The sequence below is a fragment of the Ochotona curzoniae genome, unplaced genomic scaffold (genome assembly GCF_017591425.1).
Source record: "Ochotona curzoniae isolate NIBS_2020 unplaced genomic scaffold, NIBS_Ocur_1.0 scaffold_1037, whole genome shotgun sequence".
NCBI classification, from domain to species: domain Eukaryota; kingdom Metazoa; phylum Chordata; class Mammalia; order Lagomorpha; family Ochotonidae; genus Ochotona; species Ochotona curzoniae.
Window position 1 is genome coordinate 1,825,687 of NW_024467083.1, and position 14,690 is coordinate 1,840,376.

Sequence of the window (14,690 nt, forward strand, 5' to 3'; positions counted from 1 at the left end):
GTTTCTTGGGGTACTCCTGAACTGGACTGCTGGACTCAAACCCTGGCCACAGGGAAAGGCATAATTATTGTGGTATGATCATATTGGGTATGATCTTAGAGTGCATGAATCATCTGATGTCTGTGCAGTGGACAGTATGCCTAGATGCATACAGAAGACATGATAACCAGCTCATTTAGGCCAGCAGAAGAAAGAGTGCTTTGTCAGAAGATGAATAGCAAAACAGGTTGGACCCCTTTCCTGGCCAAGCTTTGTAGCATGGTCCTGGACCTGAGGATGCACTATGGTGGATCTGGTCAGCCAATGGACCTTGGGAAGAGATTTTCAATCCTGGTTCAGTGAAGCTGATAACATTTGAGAACTAGCAAAACCACTCAAGTAACACTTGTTTCCCACATCAGGGTCTCTTAGGCATTATCAAAGGACCACCCCCTATGCCCAGGTGTCGATGTAGTTTGACAACAAAGAGTGGCCCTTTTCTTTGCCCCTGCTTAAGACACAGGAGAAAACACAAAACAAAACAAAACAAAACAAAAAACCCTAAAACATTTATCCCATCCACTTTCTTCCATACTTCGACCCTCCTCACCCTAATTGGAGACTCACATGGGCATGCATCCCTTTCAACTATGTAAACAATATTAATAATAAAAAAGCATCCTCTATTCTTCACAGCATGTATGTGTGTTCAAAGCCGAAACCTGATATATTTAAAAAACCAACCAACCATTATTCTTGAAAGCAGTGGATATGTGTCTGTTCCTAAAATTTTCAATTTGAAAGACATTTCCTAAAGGATCTGAAAGGAATAACTAAGTCAATTCAACTATGCCTTATGAAAACAACACTGTTATCAAAACAGCATGCTTCAACTCCAAGTTACCATAGTGCCTACCTGTAAGGGAGTTGCACAAGTATAAACACTGTTTTGTTGAACTGTCTGTAAATGTTTGATCAAGTGATGAGGACCAATGGACCAACCAAGCTGAGGAAGGAAAAGATAAAAGCAGATGTCAAAAATAACCTATTTATACCGCCTCTAAAAAAGTAGCTAAATATAATGTAATTTTAATATATGCAAGTCTTAAATTTTCACCAATCAAAACTATGGTGCAACCTTAGTACTTAAAATCATTTCAACACTCTTCATTGTCAAAGTTTCCAATTAGTCACAAAGCTCTGCTTTCAGAAGGTAAATAGAGCTTGTTCTCTCTTTTTTTTTTCTCTTCTCTTTAATTCTCATATTCTAAAGGACTCAAAACCAGTAACAAAGTTTGCTTGAATTACTCTAAATAAGAGGTTAAAAGTACTTCAAAAAGTTCATAGAAAAATGGGATGAAGGATAAAATTAAAAAATTTAAAAATCGGTGCACATTTTTTCTAATATTCCTTTTGCATGAACTTTTAAAAGACTCCTTGTATAGATTTTAGATTCTGTAGGCTTCTTTTTTGGTGTTCTCTACTTGTCAGCCATGTTCAGAGGTGAGGCTGGAGGAGAAGCAACTTTCAGCTGTCATTGTACTCCATAACATGGTAATTAAGTAAATGGATTCTGAAGCCAGACTGCCTGTCCTGGCTTTAATGCATTAGCAGTATAACCTCAGCAGTTAACTTCTCCATGATTCAGTTTTATCAATTCTAAAGTGATTAGGAGAATCAAAGAGATTATTACATTAAAATCTATAGTCTAACATGCTGAAATATTAACTACTGTTTTTCCTTGGTCATTAGTTGAATTACTTTATTTTTAAAGAAATGATGGTCTCAGAAAGGATGAAGAGTAACATGAAAGCTCCGTAAGTGGATAAGGAAAAAGTGTAAGAATAGGTGTAAGCTGAAGAGAGACATGTAAATAGAAAACAGAGACAAGTCTAGTTTTCAGCAATTAACTTATTCCTTATCTCACCTTCCATCCTGTGACACTGAAAGTTTTCCCAGCACTTCCTATAGTAATCGTTCTCTCCCACATGCCTGGAAAAGTGGCTGAATGAGGAAAACATAAATTTAAATAAATAGTTACTCAGTCACATTCAACACATTGCAAAACCTAAAAAAATACATGAATTCAATCACAATAGATGTATTACAATACAGTTAGTATAATTACATCAAAAGGTTTTTTTTGCTTTTGTTTGTTTTTTTAGATAATGTAACTTAATGTTGGTATCCCACGTGGGTGCTGGTTCATGTCCCAGCTGCTCCATTTCTCTCTGGCTCCCTGCTGGAGGCCTGGGAAGGCAGCAGAAGACAGCCCAAAGCCTTGGGATCTTCCAGCTCTTAGCTTCTGCTTTCAGATCAGTTCAGCTCTGCCCATTGTGGCCACTTAGGGAGTGAACCAGTGGATGGAAGATCTTTTTCTGTCCCTCCTTTTCTCTGTAAATCTGACTTAGCAATAAAAATAAATACATCTTAAAAAAAGAACGTAACTTTAGCCTAAAACACGTCTGAAACACTAAAACTACACTCAAATAATACATTAATAGGCTTAATAAATTTCAGTCAAAGCAGCTCGAGTCTAGTTATAGGCAACTTGGGCTTTAATGGAACAAGAAAAAGATCAGAGACACGATGAACAGTGCTACATCAAGGTTAACTGTGACAATATGAAAATGACTCTGATTACGTGACATCCATTCAGAAAATCTTGTCAATTTAAGTAATTACTTGTTGTGCTTTAAAAACACATGGAATAGCTAGTTGGCATCTTTCATCTTGCAAAGACCACTATACTGGAGAGAATATCCAAGTTTAATGTGAATGAATTATACTTATTAAGCAATGAAATAGAGAATTCATTTTTTCTTGTTTTCAATGTTATGGGATGTTATAACAACTAAAAATGATTGTGTTTAAAATATATTGCACATACTCTTAGCAGTGACATGCTCAAGGACTCGCAATTCATGTCTAAGTAATAAGTTTAAGACCATTTAATCTTTTCGAATAAATATTGCTTACCTGAATGAATTACAAAAACAAAACAAAACAAAACAAAACAAAATAAAACAAAAAAACCCCACCATGTCTATGTTGCTCTGATTTTCACCTGATATTTGAAATTGTTCAATTGACTTGAGACAGAGAGCATCATATATACCGAGTTGCAACTAAGATCCATAGCATTTTGACTGGTTAAATCTCTTACTGCTTTCTCTGTTCGTTGTATTATCTTCTCCTTGAGAAAATTCTTTTCCTTGGATCTGGCTATCAAAATTCTGATGAATACCAAATTTTGCCACCTGATCCTACCAGCCCATCATTCCTCTTGTCTCCCTGTCTCGGACACTGCAGCATGGCAAACATAATGCCTGAGAAGCAGGACTTCCCTCTGTCATCTCTTTCCCACAAATGTTCTCCTGTTATCTCTGACTAGGGGCCTCACTGTTGCTAAGCAGACAAGGCTGGAAATTGCAGAACCTCTGTCATCGCCTCCCATTTTTAAACACTTGCTCTGTGTGCCTCTGTGCCTCAGTTTCTATTTCTGAACAGCCCCCTATATCATCTCCAGTGTTAGCCAGGGCACCTGATTTGCCTACAACTCTCATTGCACCTCTTGCCTTTAGCTACTTTTCTCATCAGGAAACCAATTCCCTTGCCTTGTTTTATCTTTTGCAGTTTTTAAAGTGTGTTTCCTGGCACTCAAGCCATCAAATCAATGTACAGAATTCTAAGAAACCGATTTTATGTGCTCTTCCACACAATTTTCCTAAGCCTTTTTATTAAATATTAATACTAAAATCAGGAAAATTCAAGTTGGCTTATTTCAGTAGCTCTTTTTTTTAAAAAAAGATTTATTTATTTTTTATTGAAAAGTCAGATTTACAGAGAGAAAGAGAGTTCACTTCCCAAGTGGCTGCAATGGCTGGTGCTGAGCCAATCTGAAGCCAGGAGCCAGGAACTTCCTCTGGATCTCCTACACAGGTGCTTTGGGTTCCAAGGTTTTGGGTTCCTTGACTGCTTTCCTAGGCCTCCAGCAGGGAGCCAGAAGGAAATGGAGCAGCTGGGACATGGACCGGCACCCATATGGGACCCAGGGCATGCAAGGTGAGGACTTTAGTCACTAGGCTACTGTGCCAGGCCATTGGTAGCTCTTTTTTTCTTTTTTTTAACAGACAAAAATGAAAACAATGGTGACTTTCACATTGACTTCTTTTTATACTGAATCAATTTAAATATACTTATTTTCATTGAAAAGGCAGATTTACAGAGAGAAGGAGAGACAGAAAGATCCTCCATCTGCTGCTTCACTCTGGCCGCAACAACCAAGAGCTAAGCCAATCCAAAACCAGGACATTCTTCCAAGTCTCCCATGTGGGTGCAAACTCCCAAGGACTTGGACCATCCCAGGCCACAAGCAGGGAGCTGGATGTGCCTCAAGGTACTCATCATTGAGCTGTCCAAACCACTGACCTCAAGCACAGAGTTTCTTCTCTTTATCTCCACATGCAGAGTGCTTTACAATCACCTTTGCTCAGCCACATCAGCTACAATAGTTCACCCTTATAAATCAAACCACCTCTGAAGGGGATGTGGGACAGATGGGACCAGTCTGCTGTGCATATTGGCAGGACAGGAACCAGGACAGGGGGCAGGCCTGGTGCGATTATTGCGGGTCGCTCCAACTATGCTGCAGCTCCCACTGGCGTACGTGAAGGCCGAGTGTGTAGTGGGCAGGACTGGGTTGGGCTGCAACACCCACTGGTTTGTGTAGAAGAAAGGGCTGGAGACAGAACTGACCAAGCAGTTGTAGCTACCAGCATGTACATAAACTGATTGGGGTGCCAGATGGTGCTAGACCCTGTATTGGCAAACATACACCAGAATCAGGTCTTCCGTCCGATGATTCACTCCCCAAGTGAGCACAACGGCCGATACTATGCCGATCTGAAGCAAGGAGCCTCTTCCGGGTCTCCCACGCAGGTGCAGAGTCCCAAAGCTTTGGGCCATCCTCGACTGCTTTCCCAGGCCACAGGCAGGGAGCTGGAAAGGAAGCGGGGCCGCCGGGATAGAACCGGCGCCCATATGGGATCCCGGGCGTGCAAGGCGAGGACCTTAACCACTGCGCCACCGCGCCGGGCCCTCTAGTCTATTTTTAACATTTGTCTATTAGCTATTTCTGCTACCAGTGTCTTTTATCACTCTGTTATCCTTTCTCATACTCCCAGTTCATTTATTCAACTGTTACTTTGATTACCTCTCATTTGTAAGACTCCATTCTGCAAAATGAGGATTCAAAAGAGAATAAAATAATTCATACTTTCTTACAGTTTAGAAGTAAGACAGATATTAACAACAAAAGAAAAATAAAATAAGATTTTTAATTGTGGTAGGCATATGAACTGAAATATAGGGCAGGCACAGTAATTTTTCAGGCTAATTCTCTGCCTGTGATGCCGGCAGCCTATATGAATGCTGGTTTGAGTTCTGGCTGTTCCACTTATGATACAGCTCCCTACTAATGTGCCTAGAAAAGCGGTGAAGGATGGTCCAAGTGCTCGGGCCTTTGCACACACAGGGGAGACCCAGCAGATGCTCCTGGCTCCCAGCTTCAGACAGGTCCCACTCTGGACATTGTGGCTATGGGAAATCTCTCTCATATATAAAAAAATAAAAAACAAATCTTAAACAAATAAAAAAACCTTTCAAATAAAAAACAAATCTTAAGCAAATAGACAAACAAAAACCCTACATAGTGACCAAGACCCAAGACAGTTGAAGAACAAAGCCGTATGTGTACTTTGGGGGAAAGTATTTGCAGATAAAGGTAGGCAATAAAGTGTAACCACTCAAAGATTCCCATATAGCCAGTTTACAATCCCATATTTGATATAAAATTGGATTCTTCCAGAAGACAAAGTGGTCTGTGTGAGATGGCGTAGCAATCATGGCAAAGCCCCAGTAAAGGCTGAAGACTAGTCTATTACCCTTGTAACTTCTCCCTGTTGACTTGGCATTTGACAACTTGCTCAGCACAGACAGTCCTGCACATCCTCAGGATCTAGCATGCTTAGGTATCACATAATGGCAAGACTCACACCAAGAAGCCACACATATAAGCAAAAGTCTTACCCCTCTGGCTTTATCGCATTGCAGCATGATCCAAAATCTCTTAAGCTTGTCATGTTTGTGCTACAAATGGTTCATTAACTCACTCACATATCACTCATCCAAATACTGCTTAGAAACCCAATGCAAAGACTATTTTAAAGCTGGCCTGGGATCCTTTCCAATCAGTTGTTCCACATGTCCCCAAGCATATTTAGATTTGTGACTCCATATAATAATCAGTACCTATTTTTAAATGCTTATTTCCAGGGTACACAAGCCATTCGTAAACCTCATCACTGATGCAGAGTGTGTCATGTTTGATGCAAAGGTCAGCAATCGTTTGCAGTTCCTCTTTGGTATATACCTATGCACAATTAAGCAAACGCACAGCACATTATTATCCACACATAAGAAAATAATGGGTCCACAGACAGGATAAAGAGATGAGGGTTACTTACCTTGCCAAGGGGATTATGAGGCGTATTTAGGATAATGGCTTTAGTTTTGGAATTAAATTTACTTGCCAGTTCTTGAGGATCAAATGTCCAGTCAGAACTAGACCACTTTTTCCCATCAGGAGGTTTCTAAGCATGAAGAATGAAGATGGGATTTAGTACAATTAATGTTTTCTGTCTTACAAATAAATATCCTGATAAGAAAAAAAAAATGGAGAAATACATGCCAAAGGGAACTGTTACTAACAAAGAACGCAAACAGAAACAATCAGGCTTCAGTTCTGCCTTGAGAAGCCAAGGGACCTGGAGTCTTCCACATACACCTGTTAACTGGATAAATGAGCCCTGCCAACATTAACAGCTGTTAAAGTGCCTGTATTCCTTCTCAGCAAACGTCTATAACTATGGTTAATATGGCAGATACTGAAAGGCTAATGCATGATCTTGTGATTTACCTGAGCATGCTAGCTATTTTCAAAAGACTTTTAAAAACTTAAACAAATAGAGATATATAGTAAACTCCCCAAAACAATCAAAGCTGAAACTTTATTGGCAACCAAGTAATTTGTATCTCAAGACTTCTTAAACCAAAAGAACTGTACTGGCAAACTTACAGATCTTAGGGGAATGAAAACAGGTGTTGCCCCAGCCATCCTCACCATGGGATCATAGCAGTCATAAAAAGGCACCATTATTATAACCTGAAATAAACACAAATAAGAATATGACACCTGGGTCATCAGTACACTTCACTAGGATTGTGTGAGGCACTGTCCTGTGCGTGGAAATGCAGCAGTGAAAAGGCAGGCCCTGTCTTCCTGGGCTAACACCCAAATGTTTGGGAAAATAGGATAGAGTTCTCAAACATTTACAAAATTCCTTATGTATTACAAAAAAGGGGGGCAGGGGAGGGAGAGAGACAGAAAGGAAAACAGAGAGAGAATGTGCTCTTCCAGTCACTGGCTCGCTCCCCAGATGACCCGCACAGCTGGGGTCGTCATGTAGAAGCCAGGAATCGGGAACTACATCCTAGTCTTGTATGTGTGGTAGGGTCCAAGCACTCAGTCCAGTGTCCACTGCTTTCCCAGCTGCACTAGCGGGGAGCAGGATCAGAAGCAGAACAATTGAACTGAGCTCTGATACGGAATACCAGTGACCCCAGATGGCGGCTTAACCTCTTCAGCTACAACGCCACCAAATTTTAAACCATGAAGAACTTCACTAAATCTAGAACATAACCTATGCAATAGACAATGACCAAAGCAGGATTTTACAGAGAGAGTGCTTTTTCAAATAAATAATAAATCTGAGAGAGCAAGAGAGAGAGCGAGTCCTGGCAAGGATTGCTATCTTGAAAGTAAAGATGTTTCTCTCTTTGCAAAATCGTTCCACGGGCCTGGCATCGTGCTATAGCCATGTTGTCATCGCATCGTGGCTACACCATGGAGCCAGCTCCTGCATGCTGATTCCTGGCTACACCATGGAGCCAGCTCCTGCATGCTGATTCCTGGCTACACCTTAGGGAGCCAGCTCCTGCATGCTGATTCCTGGCTACACCTTAGGGAGCAGGTTCATGGATCAACACAGTCACTATCTCAGTGCTCTGCCAGGCTGATCCAGCACATCTGACGTCCAATCTCTCAAACAAGTTTGAGCTCATATTTTATACACATCACATTTTTCTATCTTTTAAAAGAACTAGCACTATTTTATGAAAATTTCACATTACAAGTTTCCTGTTTATTTCTTTAATGGCTACATGAGTCTACTGAATTCTAGAATAATTTTCATATCTTTTGCTAGTTTAAATAACATTACCATGTTCATTTGTGATTCAGTGTTTTCTCTATTTTAAGTTAACTTAATAACTTCACAGGATTACTAGCTCTAGATTAAAGGGTGTAAACATTTTTATGATTGTATACATAAAGATACTATGTGTGTCAAATGTGTGCCTCCAAATTGTTTTGGAAAAATTTTGGTAATAATTTCTAATTTTATAAGTTATGTGAAGCTGTTTCATTTAACTATTTGTCGGCTAAATGTAATTTTCCATGTTTAGCCTTTACTGTTTTTATTTCTGTCGATGTAAAGTATCTGTTCAAGGTCTTTCTCATTGGAGCCAGGCAGAGTGAAAGTCCCTTTGTCTACACCAGTCATCCAGCTCACACAGAGTGGGCTGGCTCCTTCCCTCCAGCAGCCTAGGGTCCTGGGGTCCTCTCCTTAGAACCCTCATGAGAAACAGTGCCCGACCCAAAGGTGAGGGTTCAGTGAAGGAACAGAAGTGGCGAGGGGCAGTAAGAAGGAAAGAATACACTTGATACCTGATATTCCTTGCCTTTTCTTATTTTTATGATAGGATAACTCTTGTTCTTGAAGAAAGCTACTGAGCAGTCTGTTTTGGGTGCTAGGAATATAGAGATAAACAAATTCTCAAAAAAAAAAAAAAAAAGAGAGAGAGAGAGAGAAAGAAACAAAAAACAACCAGGATCTGACTGGGAAACACAGTGAATGAGAAAACAAGCAAGCCAGGTAACTGTAGGTAGTAACAATAAACAGGTCAGTATGATAGAAAGAACAAGCAAGGCAAGAGCTGAGCTGTGGGATCCTCTGATAAGAATGCAGAAGCAGGTGCAATAAAGGCTTAACGACATGGAAGCAGGATTAAGGGAGATTATAGACATAAGGTGTGACTGTTTCCTTTAATAGCATATAGAGGAAATTAGAGATATAAAATAATGTAACACGAAGTAGATAGTGGTGTCTTTTTTTAAAATTAGATTGATTTATTTTTATTGGGAAGACAGATTTACAGAGAGGAGAGACAGAGAGAATAATCTTCTTTTTGCAGGTCACTCCCCAAGTGCCTGCGATGCATGGAGCTGAGCTCATCTGAAGCGAGGAGCCTCTTTTGAGTCTCCCACATAGTTATAGGGTCCCAAGGCTCTGGGCTGTCCTCTACTGCATTCTCAGGCCACAAGCAGGGAGCTGGATGGGTAGAGAAATAGCTGGGACATGAACCGGGTTCCATATGGGATCCCAGTGTATGCAAGGTAAGGATTTAGCCACTGAGCCATTGTGTCAGGCCCGATAACGGTGTCTTTAATGAACATGATGTGATCAAATGCTATCAGTGGGACAGTCATTTTGTTTTTGTTTTTAAAGATTATTTGCTTTCATTGAAAGAGAGAGGGAGAGAAAGATCCTCTACCTGCTGGTGTACTCCCCAAATGGCTGCAACGGCTGGAGCTGAGCTGATCCCAAGCCAGGAGTCAGGAGTCTTTTCTGGTCTCCTAAGTGAATACAGGGTCACAAGGACGTGGGCTATCCTCAAGTGTTTTCCCAGGCTGTAAGTAGGGAGCTGGATTGGAAGTGGAGTAACCAGGACACAAACTGGCCTCTATATGGGATCCTTGAGCTTGAAGAAGAGGATTATCCAATTGAGCCAATGCACATGACCTGACATATAGTCGTTTCTAGACCTAGCCTGAATAATGCATTCTGGAGTTTCACAGACCCACATTTGCAGGTCTGATCACTTCTTCCTCTTGCCAACACCATCAGTCATACATTCTCCATTATTCATCAACACACAACATTCCTCCTGATTCATTTGCAAGTGTATCTCCTCTACTAGAAAGGAACCTTATACTTAGAAATGATCTTTGAAAATTCTTCTTTATCATAGTGTTAGCATATGAGAGATTCTCAGTAATTTCTGAAAAAAATGAAAGAGATCAAGAAATAAAAACTCAGGAAAGTCAGGGAAGTTGTAGTGGAGATGGATGAGGCAGGCTCCCAACTTGGTTTCATATCACAGTACCAAATAGCAGAAATATTGAACTTTCCTGTCATACGTGTACATCTTGGTGCTGCAGTACTAACACAGAACTTGGCACAGAAATCTACTGACCAAATATTTGATTATGTTCAGATTAGAAGTTATTTTATCAATGAAGGCATTCTTTTCCCCCATCATTGCTACTGTCTTTTAAGAGATTATATGGAACCAAGTGGGTGCATCTCTAGATCAGCTAAGAGGATAGTCAAGCTCATGGTGGCAGGAGACTGAATGATGAGACTGTAAACTATGGAGGGAACAGAGATTTTCTAGGGTGCTGGAAATTCACTCTATCTTTGGGTTTAATTTATATGAAAATGGAAGCATCAAGCTATACACTTGAGATTTTTGAATTGGACTGTGAATTGCATTGAAACTAATAAAAAAGAATGGAAGTGAAGATTCAAAGGTGGCATTAATATGAGTACTGAATTAATGTTCTTAACTCACCTCACCTCCCTCTTCAATTAGTCCCTGAATGGCATTAAACAGAGATCCATATGCTCCCACTGTCACAAGGATCTCTTTATTTGGATTGATTTCATTTGGATAAAACTTTCCATAGAGGTGGGATAGAGCTTTCACCAGTGATGGATGCCCCTGTTGGATAAAAAAAGAAGAAAAACAGAATTAATTATATAACCTACTTCTTTGAGGTTATATAGTCCTAAAATATAGACATTTCAAAATGTAGGCTTGAACATTTATTGTTGTCCAAAGATTTGTACTTTTTAGAAGCAATACATTGAAAAATTTCATGACTACGTATTCCCAAGCTGCTAGAGACGAGATGACAACTCACAGACTATGGGAAGGGCAAAAACAAATTCAAAGGCATGCATGTTAACATTGATGTGACAGTAAATGCTAACAGGATGGGAGTGTTATCCATGTTGATGGCCCAAGGGAGTGGCATTCACGGAGGATAATCACTGTCCTAGGAGGAAAGGATTAAAAGTCAACAGATGGCAGTTCTGATGGGTTCAGTCTCTTAAATAATTTATTTCATGGAAGCTGCTGAATAGATTGGCATATAATGCTCTTAATATTTCCTTTCTTTTGCTTTAGGGTCTGTGTGATCCGTAATGATATTCTCTTTTCCTTCCTCATATAGGAAGTATGTGTATTCTTTTATTGACTGATCTAGCTTATTAACATTTTTACACACTGATCTTGTCAAAGAACAGCTTTTAGTTTCATTAACATTCCTTCATTGTTCCCTTCTTTTAGCCTTTGTTCATGGACTTAACGGGCCTAAAAGGAGGTGTGTGTCTGAGAAGGGCTCTGCGGGTGGCATTAGATAGTAAGGGTTTATGGGAACAAGCATTTCTGCCAGTGTCAAAGAGGCAGCCAGGTCAGTCCCACTGCTCATCCCTGCAAGCAAGGCCCTCTCTGGGCTTTTGCAGTGGGACTGCCATAAAAGACAATGGTTTCTTCTGGGGTGTGTAGCTGGTGTCGTAGTTGGCACAGCTTAAGGGCACTGCATTCCATATGAAAGTGTCTGGATTCTCATACACATAATACAAAAAATACAAAAAACACACGCTCATGCTCCACTGCATCCTGATATACTTACGAAGCCCCGGGTGTACTGATTCAGGCTGTCGACTGTTGCGATCTTTGATAATTCTTCCTTTACATAAGCAGGCGGGGATATATCTGGAAGGCCTTGGCCAAGATTTACAACAGATGGGTCTGCTGCCAACTTGGTAAATTCAATCCTAAAAAATAAATAAATAAGCACACACACAAAACAAAATCCAAATTAACAGTAAGTACTGTTACCAAAATGTGCTGTTTGACATCTCCTGGTCTTTTACATAACTAAAAAAATAAGACCCAGTTTACTTTGACATCCACAAATGAGTTTACCTAACAAAATGATGACTCAATCTGCAAATTTAATGTACCTTATAACCTTCAATTCCATGATACCCATATTGATCATATTTTTATTCAGTGAGTCTTGCTGCTACCAGGATCTCCCATAAGCTGCTTGATAACATTGATATGATTAACAAAGAAAGCTCATAGACTAAAAGGCAAATTTGTTTTTCTTTTTCTAGTATATTCAGTGATTAGGCACAGGGCATGGCACACTGCTCACCTGATTCCTAACTTCCTTCCATCTCCACTAGATGAGTGGAGATGGAAAAGCCAAATGAGTGTGGTTTTACTTGTAGGCTGTGAAGATGGCTAAACATTTCCAATTGAGGCGATAAAATTATGCAGGACAACCTCACCAAATTATTATTATTTATCCTAAGATACTCACCACACATTGCTATCAATTCCTTCAATCCGCTTTGCATTTTTAAATTTCAAAGACATTTTCTGAAAGATACAAATAATCAAAGGTTTTTAAAAAAATATCTTTCATCAAAATTCAAAAATGCTAATAAGTCACAGGCAAGTCTTCCTTTTTCCCCTTGTCATCATGTAAACAGATAGAACAAAAGAGAAATTCTAGAGTACAGCACAAAATTCTGAAGAGGAATCCATCTTTCACCTGCTGTTCCAAGGAGTTTTATGAGCCTTGGATAGTCATCTTCTCTTTCTAAAAGACTTATTTTTATTGCAAAATCAGATTTACAGAGAGAAGGAAAGACAGAAAGAAAGATGTTTCATCACTGGTTCACTCCCCAAGTGGCTGCAATGGCTGGAGCTGATCTGATCCAAAGCCAGGAGCCAGGAGCTTCCTCTAGGTCTCCTCTGGGGCACAGAGTCCCCATATCCTCTAGTGCTTTCCCAAGCCACAAGCAGTGAGCTAGATGGAACGTGGACCATGGGACATGAGTGGCATCCATATGGGATCCCGGCGCATGCTAGGGAAGGATTTAGCTACTGAGGCATTGCACTGGGCCCTGGATGTTCATTTTGCCTAAAAAGTTAAATCAACCTGGAATCATGTTGTGGAACAGCAATGCCAGCATCCCATAGGAACAATGGTTCCAGTACTGGTGGCTCATTTTCCATCCAGCTCCCTGTTAATGTACCTGGGAAATCATCAGAAGATGGCCTAAGTACTTGGGCACCTGTCACCCACAGGAAAGACTCAAAGAGTTCCAGGTTCCTCACCTTTCACCCCAGCAGCTGCAGCCATTTGGAGAGTGAAACAGTGAATGGAAAAATCTGTTCTTGTCTTCTCTGCTTTGTGTGTAACTCTACTTTCAAACAAATATTCTTTTTCTTTTATCTTAAATGCAATGAAGAAAAAAGCCTAATAAAACTTGGAAGAGTATCTTAAAGCTATTCTCTATCAATCATATTACATAAGACATACAAGGAATGTCACAAACAGCTCCTATAAGGAGCTTCAGAAAGCACTTAACAGTGTCTTAGAACCATTCAGTGTTGGGGGGGAGGAGGGGCCAAGTAATAATGCCTAACATTATTGAGTTCTGAGGATGTTCCAGGCATTGTTCTAAGCACTTTCTATAATCTATGCATTCAATATTCACATCAGCCCTTGGTAGTTGTTTTACTATGAGTCATAATTTACACAGGAGGAAAGTGAGGTCCACAGAGCACTAAGGGTACAGCCATTTGCACAGCTGTGCAAGTTGATAAAACCTGGTAACATTCCATCCCAAGAGCTTTAATCGAAGCTCTGAATCCAGTCTGACTCCAGAACTCATACTTAGGAACTATCATACCACCTGTTCCATAATGACACCTTCTATAATTACTACTGCAAGGATGCCTCTTAAAAACCTATTGTTATGGGCTGGTGGTGTGGTGTAGCACACTAAACTCCTGTCTGACACTGACAGCTCAAAGGGATGCTGGTTTGTATCCTGGATACTCCACTTCCGATCCAGCTTCTGCTAAAGTGTAGAAGATGGAAAGCCGCAGATGGACCAAGGGCTCTGGCCCCTGCACTCATGTGGGAGACTCAGATGGAGTTCCAGGCTTCACCCTGGCCCAGCATCAGCCATTGTGGCCCTTTGGGGGAGTGATCCAGCAGATGGAAACTCTCTTTTGCTATTTCTGTAACTTTCTCTCAAATAAGCAAACCTTAAAGAATAAGTCTGATATACAGGAGTAAGGTTGAGGTCACCTCTGGCAACTGACTTAGAACTCAAACCACAGTGAAAATCACAGGATTTGTGGTCTGAGTGTTTAGTGTATGTGTCAGAACTGGGTCCCACATTTCGTGAGGCCTGCGTGGTGGATGACATGCACTTAGGAGACATAGCAACTAGCCCACTGAGGCCTGCAGAGGATGTGGTACCATGGAGGGCAGAGCAGACTGGGCAGCTCTCCTGACAAGTATCTGGGCCAATCAAAACTAAGGTGAACTCTGTTAGCCAACGGACTTTGGAAGCATTTCTTCAACCTTGGAG

The 14,690-nt window shown here is 40.5% G+C and overlaps 1 protein-coding gene across 4 annotated transcripts in view; it reads right to left on the minus strand.

Moving 5' to 3' along the window:
- KYAT3 (kynurenine aminotransferase 3) overlaps window positions 1-14,690 on the minus strand; it is a 44,952-nt gene that overhangs the window by 12,122 nt on the left and 18,140 nt on the right. For 3 of the 4 annotated variants that reach the window (XM_040998787.1, XM_040998788.1, XM_040998790.1), the window contains 8 exons: window positions 12,620-12,678; window positions 11,921-12,065; window positions 10,795-10,944; window positions 7,118-7,204; window positions 6,507-6,632; window positions 6,292-6,412; window positions 1,907-1,983; window positions 896-985 (listed from right to left, as the gene is read on the minus strand). In XM_040998787.1, coding sequence (XP_040854721.1) covers window positions 896-985; window positions 1,907-1,983; window positions 6,292-6,412; window positions 6,507-6,632; window positions 7,118-7,204; window positions 10,795-10,944; window positions 11,921-12,065; window positions 12,620-12,678 — 855 coding nt within the window. Of the gene's footprint in view, window positions 1-895; window positions 986-1,906; window positions 1,984-6,291; window positions 6,413-6,506; window positions 6,633-7,117; window positions 7,205-10,794; window positions 10,945-11,920; window positions 12,066-12,451; window positions 12,499-12,619; window positions 12,679-14,690 lie in introns of those variants that run through there. The other variant, XM_040998791.1, reaches the window with a different exon arrangement.